The sequence below is a fragment of the Crotalus tigris genome, unplaced genomic scaffold (genome assembly GCF_016545835.1).
Source record: "Crotalus tigris isolate CLP2741 ecotype Arizona unplaced genomic scaffold, ASM1654583v1 scf7180000017735.2152567, whole genome shotgun sequence".
NCBI classification, from domain to species: Eukaryota; Metazoa; Chordata; class Lepidosauria; order Squamata; family Viperidae; genus Crotalus; species Crotalus tigris.
In genome coordinates, this window is record NW_024096601.1 from 2097253 (window position 1) to 2117061 (window position 19809).

Genomic DNA, 19809 nt, shown 5'->3' on the forward strand with positions numbered 1-19809 from the left:
GGGCCGTGGTGGTGAACTTATGGCATGGGTGCCAGAGGCAGAACGCAGAGCCCTCTCTGTGGGCACGCACGCCGTCGCCCCAGTCCTAGGCCTTTAGCTGGGTTTTATAAAACCTTTTCGCTTTAGACCTCCGCCGCCGTGTACAAAAAAAAAAAAAAAAGGTTCAATCAATCAATTTCAACTTCTCCTAGGAAAAAGATCTCGCAAAGTTGGAATTGATTGATTGAACTTTTTAGTCCCACCCAGTCTGCCTTTACCACCACAGCCATGCCTACCCAATAGGCCACACCCACACTGAATGGGTCACGCCCACCCAGCACCCAACAATACATAAGTGGGTTTTGGGTTGCAGTTTGGGCACTCGGTCTCTAAAAGGTTCGCCATCACTGGTTTAGGGTAAGGTTTATATGAGCTGTCCCATTAAAAAAACAACAACAACAACCCCAAACTGGTAAGAGTTGATAAATCTGGAGAAAAGGAAGAGAATTCACATCCCTTCTGAAGTCACTCTATTCATCACATTACCAAGTCAAACTCCTAGCAAGTTACAGAGCACTTTTTAAAAACGTTTTAAGAAAGGGAAAAAAAAGAAAAACCTAAGGGAACCCATGACTTTCCCAATGGCTGTGCAATGACACCGGGAAAAGTCACAAGGACTTTCTCGTGGATCTTAATTGCTCACAAGTTGGGAGTCAATTAGACGGGCGAACGTGTCCATCTAACTTTGGCCCCCAAATGAAAAGAAAAGGGAAAAGAAGAAGAGGAAGGGTAGAGAAAAAGCCAGGTTTTGGATAGGCTACTGGGGAACTGAGAAAACCCCACAGGAAAATGACTGTGGTTTGGCCCTAAGCGATGAAGGCGCTGAGAATAATGGTTTAATACAGGGGAAGGGTGAGAAGATGGCTTTGCAATACATACCAATTCTTTGTGGTCAGACAGGCGATGATGCTTTTTTAAAAAAAAACAACTCCAAGGGGAGTCGTTATCCCTTCACTGCTACACAGTTAGAACACAGAATCATAGGGCTGGAGAGGACCTCAGGTCTTCTAGTCCAATCCTCTGCTCAAGGCAGGACACCTTACACCAAGGGTCTTCAAACTTGGCCCTTTTATGACTTGTGGACTTCAACTCCCAGAATTCCTCAGCCAGCATGAAAAATTCTGGGAGTTGAAGTCCACAAGTCATAAAAGGCCCAAGTTTGAAGACCCCTGCCTTATACCATCCTGGTCCAATGATTGCTTGATGCCTTTCCTTTCTCCCATTCTTCTGACAATCCTCAAACTCCTATCAGGTTTTCTATGTTCCATCATCCCCAATCAACAAATATCCTGACTGAAGCTGGAGAGCCCACAGGTACCACCCGTCTTTGCCCAAGGTGACCAGAACGTCAAAAACATCTCTGGACGTTTTTTTCTGGGTACAGGCAACGGAGTCTGCCCATCCTGGTTGTGCTATGCTAGACCAGGGCTTTTCAACCTTTTCACCCATTGTGCCACTTTTAGGATATGGCAACATCCGAGTACCACCAGTCGCCTAGCAAGGTGTCAAAAACTTGATGACCAAAAAAAAAAAAAAGTGATAAAGTACAGATAGTCCTCGACTTACAACAGTTCGCTTAGTGACTGTTCAAAGTTACAATGGCACTGAAAAAAGTGCCCCCCCCAAGGCACAGCCGAGCAAGACACCTGCCTGCCCGCCTGGTGGCGCTCTTCCTCCTGTCCGAGGTTTTCATTGTTGTGAGCATTTCTGTTGAGGATTGGCAGCAGGGGTGGAGTGGGGGTGTTTGGTTTTTATTCCTGTCTGCTGGGTGGTTGCAGCAGGTTTTTGTCATTTCACATGACCCTGTGACCGTCATAAATATGAATCAGTTGCCAAGCATCTGAATGTAAATCACAAGACCCTGGAGAGGCTGCAACATTCCAGCTGATCGGCGCTTCTTCAGGGCTCAGCAGAAGCACCAGGATCAGTGCTGCTTTCCAGCTGATTGGTGCTTCTTCAGGGCTCAGCAGAAGCACCAGGATCAGCTCCAAGCTGCAGCTGGAGCCTGGCGCTGATCCTGGTGCTTCCACTGAGCCCTGACAGCCCCGAAGAAGCGCCGATCTGGAAAGAGGCACTGATCCTGCCGCTTCTGCTGAGCCCTGACAGCCCTGCAGCTCCAGCCGTCTCTCGCTCAGGCTTGTGCGGTGCTGCCACCGGTTCAGCTCATTCCCCTCCCCCGCTACCACTTTTCTAGGATGGTTGCGTACCACCTGCCAGGTGCCAATGTACCACAGGGGGTACCCGTACCACTGGTTGAAAAGCCCTGTGCTAGACAATGCAAGAGGCACAGGCCCCCAAATTGGTCACCAAACATACACACCAATCCCACCACATTAAAAAAAAAAAATCCCACAAAAAGTTTTATTCACATTAATATCATTAATACAAATGTCGCCCCCACCCCAATCTTCATGGAATCTACTTACATCATGGTTGGAAAAGAACAATATAGTCTCTATTTTTTTTTTTTTAAAAAACCACCCTATCACCAATGTTCAAAGTCCATGCCTATTACATCTCCTCATCTTCATCTTCCTCATCGCTGATCACATATTTCTTCTGTTTCTTGCTGGCCTTTTCGTCATCTTCAGCTTTTCTCTTACCGGAAGGCTCACCCTCCTGGAATTAAAAAGAAAGAAATTTCAAAACACAAGGCAGGATCTGGGGATGAAGTTCCTCCTAAATCTATTTCCTTAAAGTATCCTGGAACAAATATTTGTGTGCGAACATTCTCTTTAGCGGGAAATGAAAAAGAATCACTTGTGTGTGAACATCAGAACTATTAAATTCACACACGCCGAAGATAGAAAATAGGCTACAGGATATTAAAACACTGAAAAAGTGAAATGTATTCTTCAGAGTGGGAAAACTGTTTCTAATTAAATACAAGATCCTCAGGGTGAAGTAACTTGGCAATTAGTGTTATTAACTGCTTACAGCTCTAAATAGGTATATATTCTGAATAATGACAGTAATTTCACAAGTTGAGCCAGGGCTGAGTTATTCTCCTGATCTTAATAGAGATGGTTGCCTTCCAGACACATTTCTTCTAGGTTCTTAGGAAAATCTTGAAAAATTCAAAGGTTTTCCCACTGTAACTGGTCTCCCAAAACATAACCCTTCTAAATAATTTTTAAGCAATCAATGATGAGTTGTGATTAAAAGGAGATTCTTATAAAAACACACAAGTGTCTGGATGGACCACAATATTTGTGTCACATATGCTATGGGTTGTGTTTTTTTTTTTTTTTAATGCTGAAGCACCACCCTGTGGTGGATTTGAATAACACTCAAACTGAATAGCTTGATAGCTTGAAAGAGGCCAAAACAAAGCCGTGGTTCACGTGGCCACAGTATTATGAAACGCTGATTGGATGGACCAATTGTGGGAAGAGAACAGTCTTTCGGTCTATGTGTCATTGATGGTCTTACCCCATTTGCATCAGTGTACCACAGTTGTAGAATCACATACAGATGCAAATGGTATAAACTGTTGAAAAATGTCAGGGTGGTTATTGGAGGTAATCCTCGGCTTATGACTGCGATGGGACCCCGAATTTACAACTATATGTCAGTCATTGTAAGATGTTGAGAGTTTGGAAAAAAATTCAGAGATGAGCAACTAAGATGATCCAAGGCCTGGAGACTAAAACATACAAAGAACGGCTGCAGGACTTGGGTTTGGCTAGTCTAAGGAAAAGAAGAAATAGGGGAGACATGATAGCAGTATGCCAGTATTTGAGGGGCTGCCACAAAGAAGAGGGGGGCAGTTGGTTCACCAAAGCACCAGAGGGCAGGACGAGAAACAATAGTTGGAAACTGATCCAAGAGAGAAGCAACCTGGAATTAAGGAGAAACTTCCTGACAGTGAGGACAATCAACCAGTGGAACAGCTGGCCTCCAGAAATCATGGGCGCTCCATCACTGGAGATTTTTAAGAAGAGGCTAGACCAGGGGTAGGCAACCGTGGCTCTTTTATGACTTGTGGACTTCAACTCCCAGAATTCCTGAGCCAGCCATGCTGAGGGGAAAGGGAGAGGTTTCCAAGCTGAGCCATGCTGGCTCAGGAATTCTGGGAGTTGAAGTCCACGAGTCATAAAAGAGCCAAGGTTGCCTACCCCTGGGCTAGACAGTCACTTGTCTGAGATGGTATAGGTTCTCCTGCTTGAGTGGGGGGCTGGACTAGAAGACCTCCAAGGTCCCTTCCAACTCTATTCGACTGGTCACAAACTGACCATGTCCAATTTATCTTTTTTCTGACAGTCGTTAGGGAAATGAATCCAGTGTTCGCAATGGGTATTTTTTCTGTCAGAAACCAAAGGTAAATGCTGGTTTTTGTCAAAACAAAAAAAAAACAAAACAAAAAAAAAAACAAAGCCACTGTAATGCCGGCTAGTTGCTGAGCACCAGAAATGCAATTATGCGACTGCAGTGTGTGCATGCACACGCGTGTGCAGCTGTTGGAACTTGGAATCCAGATCGTAAGTAACTCAGGGGAGGTGTGCTGCAACTATGAATAGCCACTAAGGGACTGATTGTAGGTCAAGGATTCCCTGTACACATATTTATTGCCTTTATTTTTTTTTATAAAGGATGCAGGTTGAGCTAAATCAGAGGTGGGGAACCATGGCCCCTTGATGACTTGTGGGACTTCAACTCCCAGAATACCTGAGCCAGAATTCTGGGAGTTGAAGTCCACAAGTCATGAAACGGGCTTTGTTCCTCACCCAATCGGAATGGAGTAAATTAGCTTGACTGTCCACAAAGACTTTGAAAAACAACATACTTGCTTGTTATTTCAGGGGGGGACCGAATTCAAATTTGGACAGACACATCAGATTGTCTTTTAAATGAAAGTTTCGCTCTACCTCAGTGGTTCTCAACCTTTTTAATGCCGCGACCCCCAACCAGTCGTAAGTCGAGGACTACTCAACTGGTGCAGCACCGTTTGCAGAATGGGACTTTTGGCGGGCTCAGCAGGGCAGAGACAGCCTGGACCATTCCTATTGGCTTTTGAAAGCCAATAGAATTAGACTCTATTCAAGAGAATCTATTCTATTGGCTTTCAAAAGCCAATAGAATAAAAAGGAGTAGCACAGCTAAGGAAAAGGGGGAAAAAAATGGCGGACTGCGTTGTTTGGCGACCCCCGTGAAATGGTCGTTCGACCCCAAATGGGGTCCCGACCCACAGGTTGAGAACCACTGCTCTATCTCAACCCAGAATAACGACAGCCATGAAGAAACTATCAGCTGATGTCCAGCCTCGTCTGGATTCTCTCACCTCATCACTGTTGAGTTTCTTCGCTTTGAGCAACCTCTGTGTTTTCTCCTCATCCGAGCCGTCATCGCTGTCTGATGAATAAATCCGAGCACGCTCCTCTGGAAGAGAAAACACGCATTACACACCAAAAGGCCAAACAAATCTTAGAACTCCCAAGTGCAGCTCAGAAACTGGAGATTAAAGACCAGGTTGGAATAAGCAAGGATGGGGGTGGGGGGGGGTGGGGGTGGAGGGGAGCCTCGCTATGCAACCAAGCGTGGAAAATGTCCACCAAGCAAATGGGATCAACGATACTGATAAGCTTATTTGTACAAGCAAAAGCAAAGGCTGCGCTGTGCAAAAAAAGGAGAAAGAAGGGAAAGCAAACAGCCGGGGTGAAAAGAACTCGCAGGGTACAAATTAAAAGGATAAAACCCAGCTGCAGTGTTTGCAAAGGCAAACAGCTATTAAAGGAGCTGACAGATGACCAACTGAGCAACAGGCCATTAGATGATGATGATGATAATAATAATACTAGTAGTAGTAGTAATAATAATTGTTGCAATCCCAAAACAACTGGAGCACCACTTGAACACCACTGGCATTGACAAATTCGCTATTAGTCAATTGCAAAAGGCGGCCTTATTAGGAACTGCTTCCATCCTGCGACGATACCTGTAATGCATCAAACATCCACATCTGCCTATCCCAGGTCCTGGGTAAGGACTCGATAGGTAGACAAAATGCCAAATCCAGTCTGAACATCTGGCTGACTGTGCGATGATCGACAATAATAATAATAATAATAATAATAATAATAATAATAATAATAATAATAATAATAATAATAATAATAATAAAGTTGGAAGGGACCTTGGAGGTCATCTAGTCCAATCCCCTGCTCAGGCAGGAAACCCTATACCATTTTGGACAAATGGCTGTCCAGTTTCTTCTTAAAAACTTCCAGTATTGGAGCATTCACCACTTCTGGAGGCAGGTTGTTCCGCTGGTTAATTGTTCTAACTGTCAGGAAGTTTCTCCTCAGTTCCAGGTTGCTTCTCTCCTTGATTAGTTTCCACCTGTTGCTTCTTGTCCTGCCTTCCGGCGCTCTGGAGAATAGCTTGACTCCCTCTTCTTTGGGGCAGCCCCTGAGATATTGGAACACTGCTATCATGTCCTCCCTCGTCCTTCTCTTCGTTAAACTAGACATACCCAATTCCAGCAAACGTTCTTTGTATGTTTTAGCCTCCAGTCCCCTGATCATCTTTGTTGCTCTTCTCTGTACTCTTTCTAGAATCTCAACATCTTTTTTAAATCGTGGTGACCAAAGTTACCACGATGATAAGTTCAAAGCTTCCCCAACTAGGTGCCTCTCCCAAGGTACTGGACCAGCCATAGTGGTTTAGGTACTGGGAGTGACCGAGTGGAACCACTCCGGAGGAGAGCTGGAGAAGGCTACCTCGTATCCCGCCTTTGTATCTGTTCTTGATGGCGGCCAGGCTGATGGCCTCTTCTCCTTCTTCTTCCTCGTCGTAGCGGTCGGGCTCCAAGTAACTGGCACTCAGACCCCGTTGGTGTTGTTTCTCGCGCATCCTTCTCTGCTGGGATTCCCTACGAATAGACGCTCGCAGCCGTTCCTCCTCTTTCTGCAGGAGACAAAAACAGAAGTCAGAGTGGTTTTCTTGGGTTCTGTGCTGGGGGGGCTGAATCAGGACAAGCCCAGACGAAAAACACTCTCAACCAGGGTGGTCTCCGAACTGAAGCCCACCCTGGCTCACGAGGAGTAACCAGTGTGCAAATAAAATTCATTTTTCATTTATTTATCTCAGTTCTTCCGCTGATTGGCCCAAGATTACCTTTAAAGCCCTATATGGCTCAGGGCCAGGCTATTTGCGAGAACGCCTACTACCTCATAGTTCCCTTCGTCCGGTTAGATCCCACAGGCTGGGCCTCCTTCAGGCCCCGTCAGCCAAGCAGTGCCATTTGGCGGGGCCGCAGAGGGGGGCCTTCTCTGTGATGGCGCCCACGCTTTGGAATCAGCTCCCCCCGGAGATTAGGACTGCTCCCACCCTGTTGGTCTTCCGTAAGCTACTTAAGACCTGGCTTTTCTGGCAGGCCTGGGGTTTATAAAACCTGATCCCTGGATGATTGTTCTTGTGCTGTTTGTTTTGTTATGTTTTATGTGTTTTTTATTGTTAGTCGCCCAGAGTCCTCCGGGAGTGGGGCGGCTTATAAATTTTAAAAATAAAATAAAATAAAATAAGGTTCTCCAGTCAGCTTTCACGCCTAAAGGGGGACTAGAACTCTCCATCTTTAGATGACTGGCCCAGAGTCACCCAGCTGGCTTTCATGCCTAAGGCAGTAGTAGAACTCACCATCTCCTAGTTTCTAGGCCAGCACCTTAGCCCCAAAATAAAGGGAGAATCTACCTGGGCTGTGTTTCAGAACAGAAAGAGAACAGGCAAAGCAAGGAAACGGTGCATGGGGATACATCAATTGATGCATTTAGCAGATCTTTATTTTATTTTATTTTTGGAAGTTGCTCACTCAGCACGACACAAGGAGAATATTCAGCAAGGTATAGGGGTCTTCACCCTATGACAGCTTAGGTTAATTTAACACGGTGGAGGTCACGGATCAGCAGCAAGGCCAAGAAACTGATGACAAGCCAGCCTAAATTTACAGTCCGACTAGAGAAGAGAGGAGAGGGCAAGGGAGGTTTCAAGGATGGGGTTTGATTCATGCGTACCTTAATCATTTCTGTGCGTTGGGACTCTGGATCACGACCAGCCATTGGCAGAATACGGATTTTCTGCGTTTTTGAACATCTGTCTGCCAAGGAGAGGGTCATCTTTCTGTGTGTGGCGCTGTCTGTCGAATGTGGCCTGCGACAAATTAACCCAGTGGAAATACTTTGCTTAGGGAAGGAGCGTTTCGAAAGAAAAAACGGCAACACGCCATCAAATATTTGGGTGAATCGACTTACCAGTGCAAGACTGTCATTGTCACACTGCTTGGAGAAGCTTCCTGACAGTTAGAACAATTAACCAGTGGAACAACCTGCCTCCAGAAGCGGTGAATGCTCCAACACTGGAAGTTTTTAAGAAGAGACTGGACAGCCATTTGTCCGAAACGATATAGGGTTACCTGCCTGAGCAGGGGGTTGGACTAGATGGCCTCCAAAGTCCCTTCCAACTTTATTATTATTATTATTGTCGATCATCGCACAGTCAGCCAGATGTTCAGACTGGATTTGGCATTTTGTCTACCTATCGAGTCCTTACCCAGGACCTGGGATAGGCAGATATGGATGTTTGATGGTATTACAGGTATCGTCGCAGGATGGAAGCAGTTCCTAGTAAGGTCGCCTTTTGCAATTGACTAATAGCGAATTTGTCAATGCCGATGGTGTTCAAGTGGTGCTCTAGTTGTTTTGGGATTGCACCCAAGGAGCTTATGACTATTGGTACTACCCTTGCTTGCTTTTGCCACAGTCTTTCTATTTCTATTTGTAGGTTTTGTATTTTGTTATCTTCTCCAGTTCTTTCTCGTCTATTCTGCTGTCTCCAGGCACTGCCACATCCTCTATCCAGACTTTTTTGTCTTTCTTGTTGACAATTGTTAAGTCCAGAGTGTTATGTTGCAGGTGCTTGTCTGTTTGAATTCTGAAGTCCCAGAGCAGTTTAACTTTATCATTTTCTATGACTTTCTCTATTTTATGATCTTACCAGTTCTTGCTTATTATTATTATTATTATGGATCATTGCACAGTCAGCCTGGGTTTGGCATTTTGTCTACCTATCGAGTCCTTACCCAGGACCTGGGATAGGCAGATGTGGATGTTTGATGGTATTACAGATATCGTCGCAGGATGGAAGCAGTTCCTAATAAGGCCGCTTTTTGCAACTGACTAATAGCGAATTTGTCAATGCCAATTGTGTTCAAGTGATGCTCCGGTTGTTTGGGACTGCACCCAAGGAGCCTATGACTATTGGTACTACCCTTGCTTGCTTTTGCCACAGTCTTTCTATTTCTATTTGTAGGTCTTTGTATTTTGTTATCTTCTCCAGTTCTTTTTCGTCTATTCTGTTGTCTCCAGGCACTGCCACGTCCATTATCCAGACTTTTTTGTCTTTCTTATCGACAATTGTTAAGTCTGGGGTGTTATGTTGCAGGTGCTTGTCTGTTTGAATTCTGAAGTCCCAGAGCAGTTTAATTTTATCATTTTCTATGACTTTCTCTATTTTATGATCCCACCAGTTTTTGCTTACAGGCAAATGATATTTTTTGCAGATCAGCGTCATTGCCTCCACCCCTGCCCCACAGCATCATCTGCGCGTAACGGGGCGCAAGGGCGGAGTTTTGTCCCCATTGGCCAGCTACATGTCCTTGGCTCCACTGCTTCGTGTGGGCTGCGCCCAGGGGCAACTCTCCTCCAGGGCGGCTGCTGGTGAGGAGGGGGCTGTGGGAGGAGGCGGGGCTGGGGAGACGGTGCATGTGCCCACAGAGAGGGCTCCGAGTGCCACCTCTGGCACCCGTGCCATAGGTTCGCCACCACTGCCCTATACCATTTCAGACAAATGGCCGTCCAGTTCCTTCTTAAAAACTCCCAGTGTTGGAGCATTCACAGCTTCTGGAGGCAGGTTGTTCCACTGGTTAATTGTTCTCACTGTCAGGAAGTTTCTCCTCAGTTCTAGGTTGCTTCTCTCTTTGGTTAGTTTCAAGGACTATCTGTATCTGACTGCAGGTCAAGCACAACTCAGCCCTTCCTAAACTCTTCAACTCAATTCAATTCCCAGGCTTACCGGAAGGTCAACTTTGTCTTGAAGACGGCCTGTCCCTGAAGCCCAGTTCCTTGTCTGATGAAGAGATGGTTGTGGTCTCCCTGCAGGGGTGCTTTGTACACATCGAAGACTTCATTCCCCAAATGTAAGGACATGCTTCAAAAAAAAGGGGGGGGGGATAATTAATTGGTGCAATTCAAGACAATCCCAATTTTTCCCCACCTTCAATTAACGGGACCAAACAACTGAAACCAAGGGGAAAATACAAGGCAATCACACTCAAGAACCACCTTTTGTACCCTCCACCTCCCCAAACCCGTTTTCAGATTAGCAATTTTCGAGTCTCCGCTTACCTCCCGTCAGACCACTTGACAATCCGTGCGTTACTTTCTCGAATCTCGTTTCCTTCGTCATCTCGGCGAGTTCGCCAACGTATTGTGTTCTCTACCTTTCAGGGCACAAAATTAGACAAGAGGATGGCAGTCAAGGCACCAAGACCACGTCCATAAAGGCAGGCAGGCAGGCAAGCAAGTATGGGAAGAGGAACTGTTGTGATTCCTCGCCAGCCAATGGACCCGGCAGCTGAGTCTGAGGAATCAGAGGAGGAGGAGGGGCCTGGAGTGACATCAGAGTCAGAGGAAGGCTCTGAGGAGCTCCAAGACTTGCAGTCTGACTAGGAGCCTGGCCCCTCTACTCGCGTTCAGGCTGAGACACAGCTGTGCTGGGAGTCTGAATTGGGCAGTGATGAAGAACAGCTGGGACAAATCCCGGATGCACAAATGCGCAGGAAAGAGAAGCGAATAGGACAGAGGAATGCAATGGGGCGGCTCCAAAGGCAAAGGAGAAGGCATTAGGAAGCCATGCCTTGGCTGCATAATAAAAGGGAAGGTGTGGGAGGTGCTGGCTGTTGAAGGCAACCGTTCGTGTTGAGGATGGAGTTTCTGTGAACTGTGTTTGTTTGCCTTGGACACTGACTCAGGTCTGTGAATAATAAAAGGGGTTGGTTTTTATTCTTGCGGTTCCTGCCTGTTTCTTGGAAGAGGGGCTTCTCTTTGTGAGCATAACAAAGACTCACGTAGGTTGGGACAGAACAGGAATGCCCGGAGTTTGAAGCCCTACCTTCAGTTTTAATCTTGTCCTGCCTTCTTCATCAAGCATCTCCTCGTCTTCAAATTCATCCTCGTAATACTGAGGATCAAAAGGCCTGCGAGACAGGAAGAAGATTGCACGAATCGACTCAAAAGAGTTCTCACTCTAGGAGCAAATGACCAGGCTCAAAAGGGACTTATGACCATTTTTCACACTTATGACCGTTGCAGCCTCCTCATGGGTCCCATGGTCAAAATTCAGACGGTTGGCAACTGGTTTGTATTTATGACAGTTGCGGCGTTCCCGGGATGTCAAGTGATCCCCTTTTGCAACCTTCTGACAAGCCAAGCCAATGGGGGAAGCCGGATTCCCTTAACAACCGTGTCACTAATTTAACAACTGCACTGATTCGCGTAACAATCGTAGCAAGCAAAGAGGTAAAACGGGGCAAAATTCACTTAACAAAAGTCTCACTTAACAACAGAAATGTTCGGCTCGATTGTGGTCATAAGTCAAGGACTGCCTGCATTTTCCAAGCTTCAGCTTACGGTTTTCCCCTCCTTTACCTGGGTTCCACACTGAGGAAGTTGGGAAGCTTTACAAAATACAGGTCGTTTCCCAGATCCGTGTTGACTTTGGGGATTTCCACTTCTATGCGTGTTTCAGGGATAGCCTCGTCTTCCGGCTGCCCTTCATTCAAACCGTTCTCATCCTAATCAAGGGGGGGGGGGGTGAAAGAGCCCAAATCAGTACTGAACAGTCCATAGATTTGTGCCCAAGGTCTTCGTTCAGTCTCTTATTGGGAATACTGATGGATCTACATGGCGTGCTTAAAATACTGGCTGGAGGAAGGTAGTTAAGACTGGCTTCCTGTTAAATTAGGAAGTGAGGCAGCCACAAAGAATTATCTTGCTATCCTTTGCCTTGAAGGGGAGAGATGCTAACAGGGCATTATTGATTTGAGTAAAAGTCTCCTCGGAGTTCTGTTTTAATTCGTCTCTCTGTGCCGGAACCCTGATACCAACCCTACTTACAATAGGCTGCCCCGGCGTTGGTGGTTTGTCTTCTCCATCACTTCCTGAAGAGATATCGTCTGCTCCTCCAAACAAATCCATTGCGTCTCTGTTATCTTAAGCAGAAGGTGAAACAGAAGAATTAGGAGAACCGAAAAATACGGACAAATCTGGCAACAAGAAAGAGAGAGGTCTATGAAACCAGAGAGGGAGTCGTCAGAAGGAGGTTTAGAACAAGGTTCCATTGTCAGCACACCTACAAAACTACGTAAACAAAATGGGCAAAACAGTGATACACACACACACACACACCCCTTCACAAGGCCATCCTTTCTTTTAAAGGGCTCAGTGGGATATATATATATATGGCTTTGTGAGACAATCTCTTTGGAGCAGTGGTTCTCAACCTTTTTAATACCGCGACCCCCCAACCGGTCGTAAGTCAAGGACTACTCAACCGGTCGTAAGTCGAGGACTACTCAACTGGTGCAGCACCGTTTGCAGAATGGGACTTTTGGCGGGCTCAGCAGGGCAGAGACAGCCTGGACAATTCTATTGGTTTTTGAAAGCCAATAGAATTAGACTCTATTCAAGAGAGTCTATTCTATTGGCTTTCAAAAGCCAAGAGAATAAAAGGGAGGAGCACAGCTAAGGAAAAGGAGGAAAAAACATGGCGGACTGCGTTGTTTGGCGACCCCGTGAAACGGTCGTTCGACCCCAAATGGGGTCCCGACCCACAGGTTGAGAACCACTGTTTTGGAGGAAACCTGAGAAGGAAATAATTCACTGTTTTGAAAAAGATCTGTTAACACAATTTCTCTTTCCCTTCCAAACGAAGTAGCCATCTGGGCACACCTTACACATTATTTGCAACAACCTCCAGATTCAGAGAAATTGGAGCAGGGTGAAGGATCCAGTCCACAGTACAAATTGCGGCCAGTCCTGCTTTAAAGGAAGCCTTCGATGCTTGAACATCAAACCTCCTTTCAACGTCACCTATAGGGCCCCGTGAAACATTCCAGCCAGACCTGTGGCACTTGGGGGGGGGAAGGGGGGCTAAAAACATGCAGCTAAGCCTGGAGGTTTTGGGGCTAGGCCACTGGAGGAGGAGAAGAATCTCTTGCCATTGAAAATCAAAGCGCAATCCAAACAGAAGACGGGAAAGCCGCATTGCTTACTTTTTTGTCCTTCCGTATCGCTTTCCATTTCGGAATCAGATATAATTTGCTTCTTGCTTCTTGCTTGGGGAATATCATCCTCACTGTCGCTGCCTCTTGCTGATTCTGTGAAAGCAGATTTTTTTTTTCAGCTCTCCAGGGACACAACCCGGACCAAACTTTCCAGCTGGAGCCCTCAGATGCTAGAGATTACAATTTATCAGCATCCTCACCCCCCCATATTTGCACATAAACTAAAACTTAATTTGGGAGGGGGGCACATAAATAAAGCAGACCGAGAAGCAGGTCTGAAGGTCACGGATCTTTTTGCCATGCTCATCTCTGAGAAAAACTGCTGGCCAGTTTTGCTTAACCAAAGTCTGTCATGCCGTGTACGGTGGCAAAGGGTGACGTGATTTACCTAGGACAGTGATGGCGAACCATTTAGAGACCAAGTGCCCCAAAACCATCCCCCCCACCCCCGTCCCCGCTCCACCCTGCCTGCTGGGCCACCCACCATCTCCACGGCCCGCCACAGATCACAGCAGCGCCATGGCGACCACACCCTCCGCCCGTGCCCTGCAGCATTATTTGCGCGCGACGGGGCGCAAGGGCGGAATCTTGTCCCCACAGCCCGGCTACCATGTCCTTGGCTGGGCTGCTTCGTGCGGGCCGCGCCCGGGGGCGATTCTCCTCCGGGGGGCTACTGGTGAGGAGGGGGCCATGGGAGGAGCCGGGGCTGGGGCAAGGGTGCATGTGCCCACAGAAAGGGCTCCGAGTACCGCCTCTAGCATGTGTGCCATAGGTTCGCCACCACTAACCTAGGACAAACATGCCCGCATCGTCAACAGTTCATTTTATGTATCTATGCAATTTAAAGGCCACCCAACTCCACGAGACTCTGGATGGCTTCTAACCCCATTAAAAAGCAGAAAATAATTTAAAAAGATAAAGCAAAAATAAAAGCTCAGACGAGAATGAGCCGAGGTGGCGCAGCAGTTAGAGTGCAGTCCTGCAGGCCACTTTAGCTGACTGTGTTCAGCAGGTCAGCGGTTCAAATCTCACCGGCTCAAGATTGACTCAGCCTGCCATCCTTCCGGGGTAGGTAAAATGAGGACCCAGATTGTTGGGGGCAATGTAAATATATATATATATATATATATATATATATATATATATATATATATATATATATATATATATATATATACACACATTGCTTACTGGTGTACACCGCTTAGAGAGTGCTTGCACTTAAAGCGGTATATGAGTCTCATAAATAAATAAATAAATAAATAAATAAATAAATAAATAAACTTTAAGAGATAAGATTCTTCTGGGTCTCAGCTCAACTTAATACACGCTTTTCCAAGCTCAACAACTTTTAAGCTGTGAGGGCTTCAATTCCCAGCCAAGTTCGCTGGGGAATTGTGGAAGTTGAGGTCCTCAGAGCTTAAAAGTTGCTGAAGTTAAGAAACACTGCCCTAATCCAAGGCTTGGGGGAACAGCTACATTTTTTTTTTTTTTTTGGCATCATTTTGAGCATAATGAAGATTAACAGAGCAACCGATGCACCCCTTTGGATTTGCTTAGCTAAAACTTCCATCGTTCCAAAACAGCGTGGTTAGAAATTATGGGAGGTGAGGGAAACCATCTTTCACAGGGTCAACAAAGAAAGCCAACATCTATATATGGTTGGAAAAGATGACTAAAGTACAGATAGAATTTAAACCAGAATTGTTTTTGCTAGGAATACTAAGAGCTAAGTATGAGAAGGAGAACGAGTATTTAATCCTGCATATATTGACAGCAGTGAGTAGCATTTGCCCAATATTGGAAAAATGAAAACCTACCTCCTGAAGAGATAATTAAGAAAATTTTAGAATGTGTAGAAATGGATAGATTAGCCTTAGAGATTAAAGAGAAAGAAGACTGTTTACTTTAAAACATGAGATAATTTCTATCAATGGTTAGTAAAACGAAATAGTGAGAAAGGATTGTGATATTTAATGGCGAATATATTTTACTAAGATGAAGGATATGTATTGCTTAACTGATATTATTCATGACTATTGTTTTTTATATTCACTATAGCTATTTACTATTATATTAATTATTGTTATTGAACATATGAATGAGCCAAGGTGGCGCAGCAGTTAGAGTGCAGTCCTGTAGGCCACTTTAGCTGACTGTGTTCAGCAGGTCAGCGGTTCAAATCTCACCGGCTCAAGGTTGACTCAGCCTTCCATCCTTCCGGGGTAGGTAAAATGAGGACCCAGATTGTTGGGGGCAATGTAAATATATATATACATTGCTTACTGGTGTACACCGCTTAGAGAGTGCTTGCACTTAAAGCGGCATATAAGTCTCATAAATAAATAAATATGTACCCGGACAATAGTCTGTTTGCTAAAGCGTGAAAATGTTAATGGGGGCTAATCCCATCGTTGTCCCCATTCCCATCCCCGTTTTAACCCCAACCCTGTCCCCTACCCCGAATCCCAACTCCCATACCGATCCCACCCCTTTCTTAACCTTATAAATAAAACTCTCTATAAAAAAAAACAAAGAAAGCCAACAAGACTAAGTCATAAATAGACCTCGCACCTCTCCATGAATCCTCAACTCTTTTACCTGATTTGTGCTCGCGTTCCTCCTCCTCATCCTCGGACAAATGGCGCTCTTCATCGTCTGAATGTTGAGGCCTCTCGTCGTCCGAATTCGGAAGCTTCTCCTCTTCCGAGCGTGCCACCCGTTCCTCCTCGTCCTCCGAGTTCTGCATGTTTTCTTCATCGGAATTCCGCGGCCTTTCCTCATCCTCCGAGTTCTGAAGCTTCTCCTCGTCAGAAACCTGGGGTCTCTCCTCGTCATCATCGGACTGGTCCAGCCTCTCCTTGCTGTCAGAGATCTGTGCCCTCTCCTCATCGTCCGAGTTTTTCTCTTCGTCGTCGGAATGCTGAATCTGCTCCTCGTCGTCTGAATTCTGGAGCTTCTCGTCCTCGTCGGACTGATCACTTTTATCCTCTCTATCCCATTTCTCGTCCTCCGAATGGACTTTCTCGGACCCTTCAGCCTCGGAGCGATGGCTACCATCATCCGATCTGCGGTCCTCCTCGTCTTCCTCGTCGTGCGGAGGTTCTGAGCCGCTGTGCTGCTCAATGTCCGACTGGTCCTCGTTGTCCTCGTGTTCGGAGTGCGCCGAGGCTTCAGAAGGATTGTAGGATCGTTCAGACTGGTTGTCGCTGCCGCTGTGGTGAGAAACACCCTCGTCCTCGCTGTCTTCCCCGAATAACTCTTTGTTGCTGGGTTTTAACGCATCGTCCTCTCTGTCGCTCTCGCTGCCGGAAACGTTGCTAACAGAGCCGGTGTTCTCCCGGTCCGAATCTGAGTCAGATCCAGAATCAGAGTCTAGCCAAAAGACAGAGAAAACCACAGTATTAATCAGAGAACAAGGATCAGATTTCTTCCAAAGCAAACGTAACAACACCACTTTGCAATTACTGCCTTCCTTCTGCCTGAAAGAAAGCATACTCTATTCCAGCGGTTCTCAACCTGTGGGTCGTGACCCCATTTGGGGTCGAACGACCATTTCACGGGGGTCGCCAAACAATGCGATCCGCCGTTTTTTTGTCAGCCGGCGCAGGGGGCGGTGCTGCGCATGCGCGCCGCACAGGGGGCGGTGCATGGGGGCGGCACCGCGCATGCGCGCCGCGCATGGGACGGCACCGCGCATGCATGCCATGCATGGGGCGGCACCGCGCATGCACGCCGCGCACAGGGCGGCACCACATGCGCGCCACGCATGGGGTGCCGCGCATGCGCACCGCGCACCGCCGAGCATGCGCGCCGCGCACAGGGCGCCGCCGAGCATGCGCACCGCGCACAGGGCGCCGCCGAGCATGCGCACCACGCACGGGGGCGCCGCCCGAGCATGCGTGCCGCACACAGGGGGCGGACTGCGCATGCACGCCGCGACGGCACCGCGCATGTGTGCTGCGCGCGGGGCAGCACTGCGCATGCGCACCGCACATGGGGCGGTGCATGGGGCAGCCCACGCATGCACACTGCGCACGGGGCGGTGCCGCGCATGCGTGCCGCTCAGGGGGCGGTGCCGTGCATGCTGCCACCTGCTTATGTCCGGGGTCGCCATATAAAAAGGTTGAGAACCACTGCTCTATTCTCAGAAGGGGGAAAAATATTAATAGAGAAAATTAATATTAAATGATGCCAGGATGTGTTTCAGCACAGTACAGGTAGTCCTCGACTTGTAACATTTCATTTAGTGACCATCCAAAGCTACAATGGCACTGAAAAAAAGTGACGTATGACCGTTCTTTACACTTGTGACCACTGCAGCATCCCCGTGGGCACATGGTCAAAATTCAGATGCTTGGCGATTGACTCATATTTACAACGGATGCAATGTCCCAGGGTCATGTGATCTGGACAAACCAGTTTCAGTTAACAACCGTATTACTAATTTACCAACTGCAGTGATTCACTTTACAACTGCGGCCAGAAAAGTGGTAAAATGGGGCAAAACTCATTTAGCAAATGTTTTGCTTAGCAAAAGAAATTTTGGGCCCAGTGGCGGTCGTAAGTCGAGGACCTCCTGTAGAAAGAAACGGAACCAAGGTCAAAGGAGAGGGGTTACTAGATATCTGAACAGGCAAAGGAGGAAACGGACAACTGGAAAAGGCCACAAATGTGGGGGGAAACCTGCAAGAAATGTATTTCCCATGTGCCTACTACACCCTCCCAGCCCCAGAAAGGCTGGTTTCACAATTGCAGTATTTTCCCAATAAAACTTTCCAACGTTATACCAAATTTTATTATTTTTATTCTGCCTTTTTTTAATAATATAACTCAAGAAGGAGCACATGCCTAATACTGTTGCCTGCTAACCAGAACCCTGAAAGGTGGGTTAGTAAGGCCCTCTGCACATGCTCAGAGGAAGGAAGGAAGGAAGGAAACAGAAGCGGTGAATGCTCCAACACTGGAAGTTTTTAAGAGGAGACTGGACAGCCATTTGTCTGAAATGGTATAGGGTTTCCTGCCTGAGCAGGGGGGCTCGACTAGATGATCTCCAAGGTCCCTTCCAACTTTATTATCATTATTATTATCATTATTAGCAAGCAAGCCCCGGTGCACGTCAAGAGAAGCCCGAACAATTCCCGAGCGGCGTTTCCAAATTGGGGAGGGCTCCCGCGCATGCGCGACCTGCTCCCTCGCCCCACTCCCCCCCACACACACCTTTTTGCTCCGGTTCCGTGTCGGCGTCGCTCCCGAAGAGCTCCTCCATGTCCGCCATGTCGAGGGAAGCCCAATTCCCAGGCCAGAACCGCGGAGTCAACGCTGGGCGATCCCGGAAGTGGCGCTGCTTGGTGACGTCACCGGGCCGCGACCAGTCCCGTGAGCGGAAGAGGCGGGCTTTACCCGCAGCGATTTATTCTCCCTCGCTGTAATTCCTGCAGGACGTTCCGCAATGCTTTTCGTCTTGGTCTTAAAGATGGACGTGGGGATTCGTGTTTCCATGAGAGGGGTTAAAAAAGGCGGTCGGTGGCTTTGCCAGCCTGCCACTATTTTAGGGATGGACCTCTTGACTTTTAATATATCTATGGCAAAACGTTCCTCGTTGGGATAAGCGGCCAATAGGAAGTCGTTTTCCATAGAGATAAATTGATAGACTCACCCAAGTAGTGTTGAAATATAAAATAAGCATCCGTAATTAACTTTTTTTTTCCCTTCACGCTAGCTTGAACGTGACGGACTCAATAAAAAGAAAAGGAGTTTTAGCTCAGCTGTTAATGGGATAACAGGCACAAATTCAATACACTAAACTTCATGAAATCTCTTTGTACGTTGTCCATTGGTCATTTGCATGGGAAAACCAATCTCTCCCATTTCTCCAGTACTTTATGAATCTTAGGGTGACCCAACTTTTTTACAATGAAAAGGAGGACACAAATAAATTGAAGAAAAAAATATCGTAAATAAAAGAAACATTTTTTTTCATTGCAACAATAATACAGACAATTTGCATGTTTAAAGTTTGCCAGCCGGGTGTTTTGGAGCACTCAGCAGCAATTCCTATTGGCTTTCGAAAGCCAATAGTGGGAGTAGCACAGCTCATGCAAAAGTTGAAAAAAAACATCAAAAAAAGGTCCTGGAACGCTGTTCTGAGCGTTCTATGAAGGAGAAAAAAGCCTTGCAGATTAGTCTTCAAATATCAAAAATGAGGACATGAAGGACACTTTTTGAGGGAGGATAGGATTTTCTAAAGGAGGACGGTTGGTCACCTTATAAAATCTATTGGCGATGTCCATTTTGCTCTCCCAGTTCATGGAGACCTAACCTAACCCTAAGTGGGTTTGTCCCCCAATGAGATTTTCCCATGTATTTTACCAGGAAACATAGGGTGGACTCCAAAACTCAACACCTTCCTAAACATATCAATGTGTTATGAA

The 19809-nt window shown here is 46.7% G+C and overlaps 1 protein-coding gene across 1 annotated transcript; it reads right to left on the reverse strand.

Moving 5' to 3' along the window:
- Nucleotides 1–2386: 2386 nt before the first annotated feature.
- LEO1 (LEO1 homolog, Paf1/RNA polymerase II complex component) lies at nucleotides 2387–18735 on the reverse strand. The gene is made up of 12 exons (XM_039339603.1): nucleotides 18596–18735; nucleotides 15977–16750; nucleotides 13364–13468; nucleotides 12207–12301; nucleotides 11739–11884; nucleotides 11203–11287; nucleotides 10437–10531; nucleotides 10105–10239; nucleotides 8049–8184; nucleotides 6759–6945; nucleotides 5321–5418; nucleotides 2387–2658 (listed from the first exon to the last, which is right to left on the reverse strand). The coding sequence occupies exons 1-12, from the start codon at nucleotides 18651–18653 to the stop codon at nucleotides 2551–2553; spliced, it is 2022 nt and encodes a 673-aa protein (XP_039195537.1). The 5' UTR covers nucleotides 18654–18735; the 3' UTR covers nucleotides 2387–2550.
- Between the last annotated feature and the right edge of the window lie 1074 nt (nucleotides 18736–19809).

What these genes read in the sequence shown, in the direction of transcription:
- LEO1 (XM_039339603.1), bottom strand. Translation starts at nt 18,653, where the DNA reads ATGGCGGACATGGAGGAGCTCTTCGGGAGCGACGCCGACACGGAACCG. An exon ending in GTCAAGTGGTCTGACGGGAG is followed by an intron (nt 10,240 to 10,436) that starts GTAAGCGGAGAC and finishes TTTTTTTTGAAG; the next exon opens with CATGTCCTTACATTTGGGGA. An exon ending in AACGCACAGAAATGATTAAG is followed by an intron (nt 6,946 to 8,048) that starts GTACGCATGAAT and finishes TGTCTCCTGCAG; the next exon opens with AAAGAGGAGGAACGGCTGCG.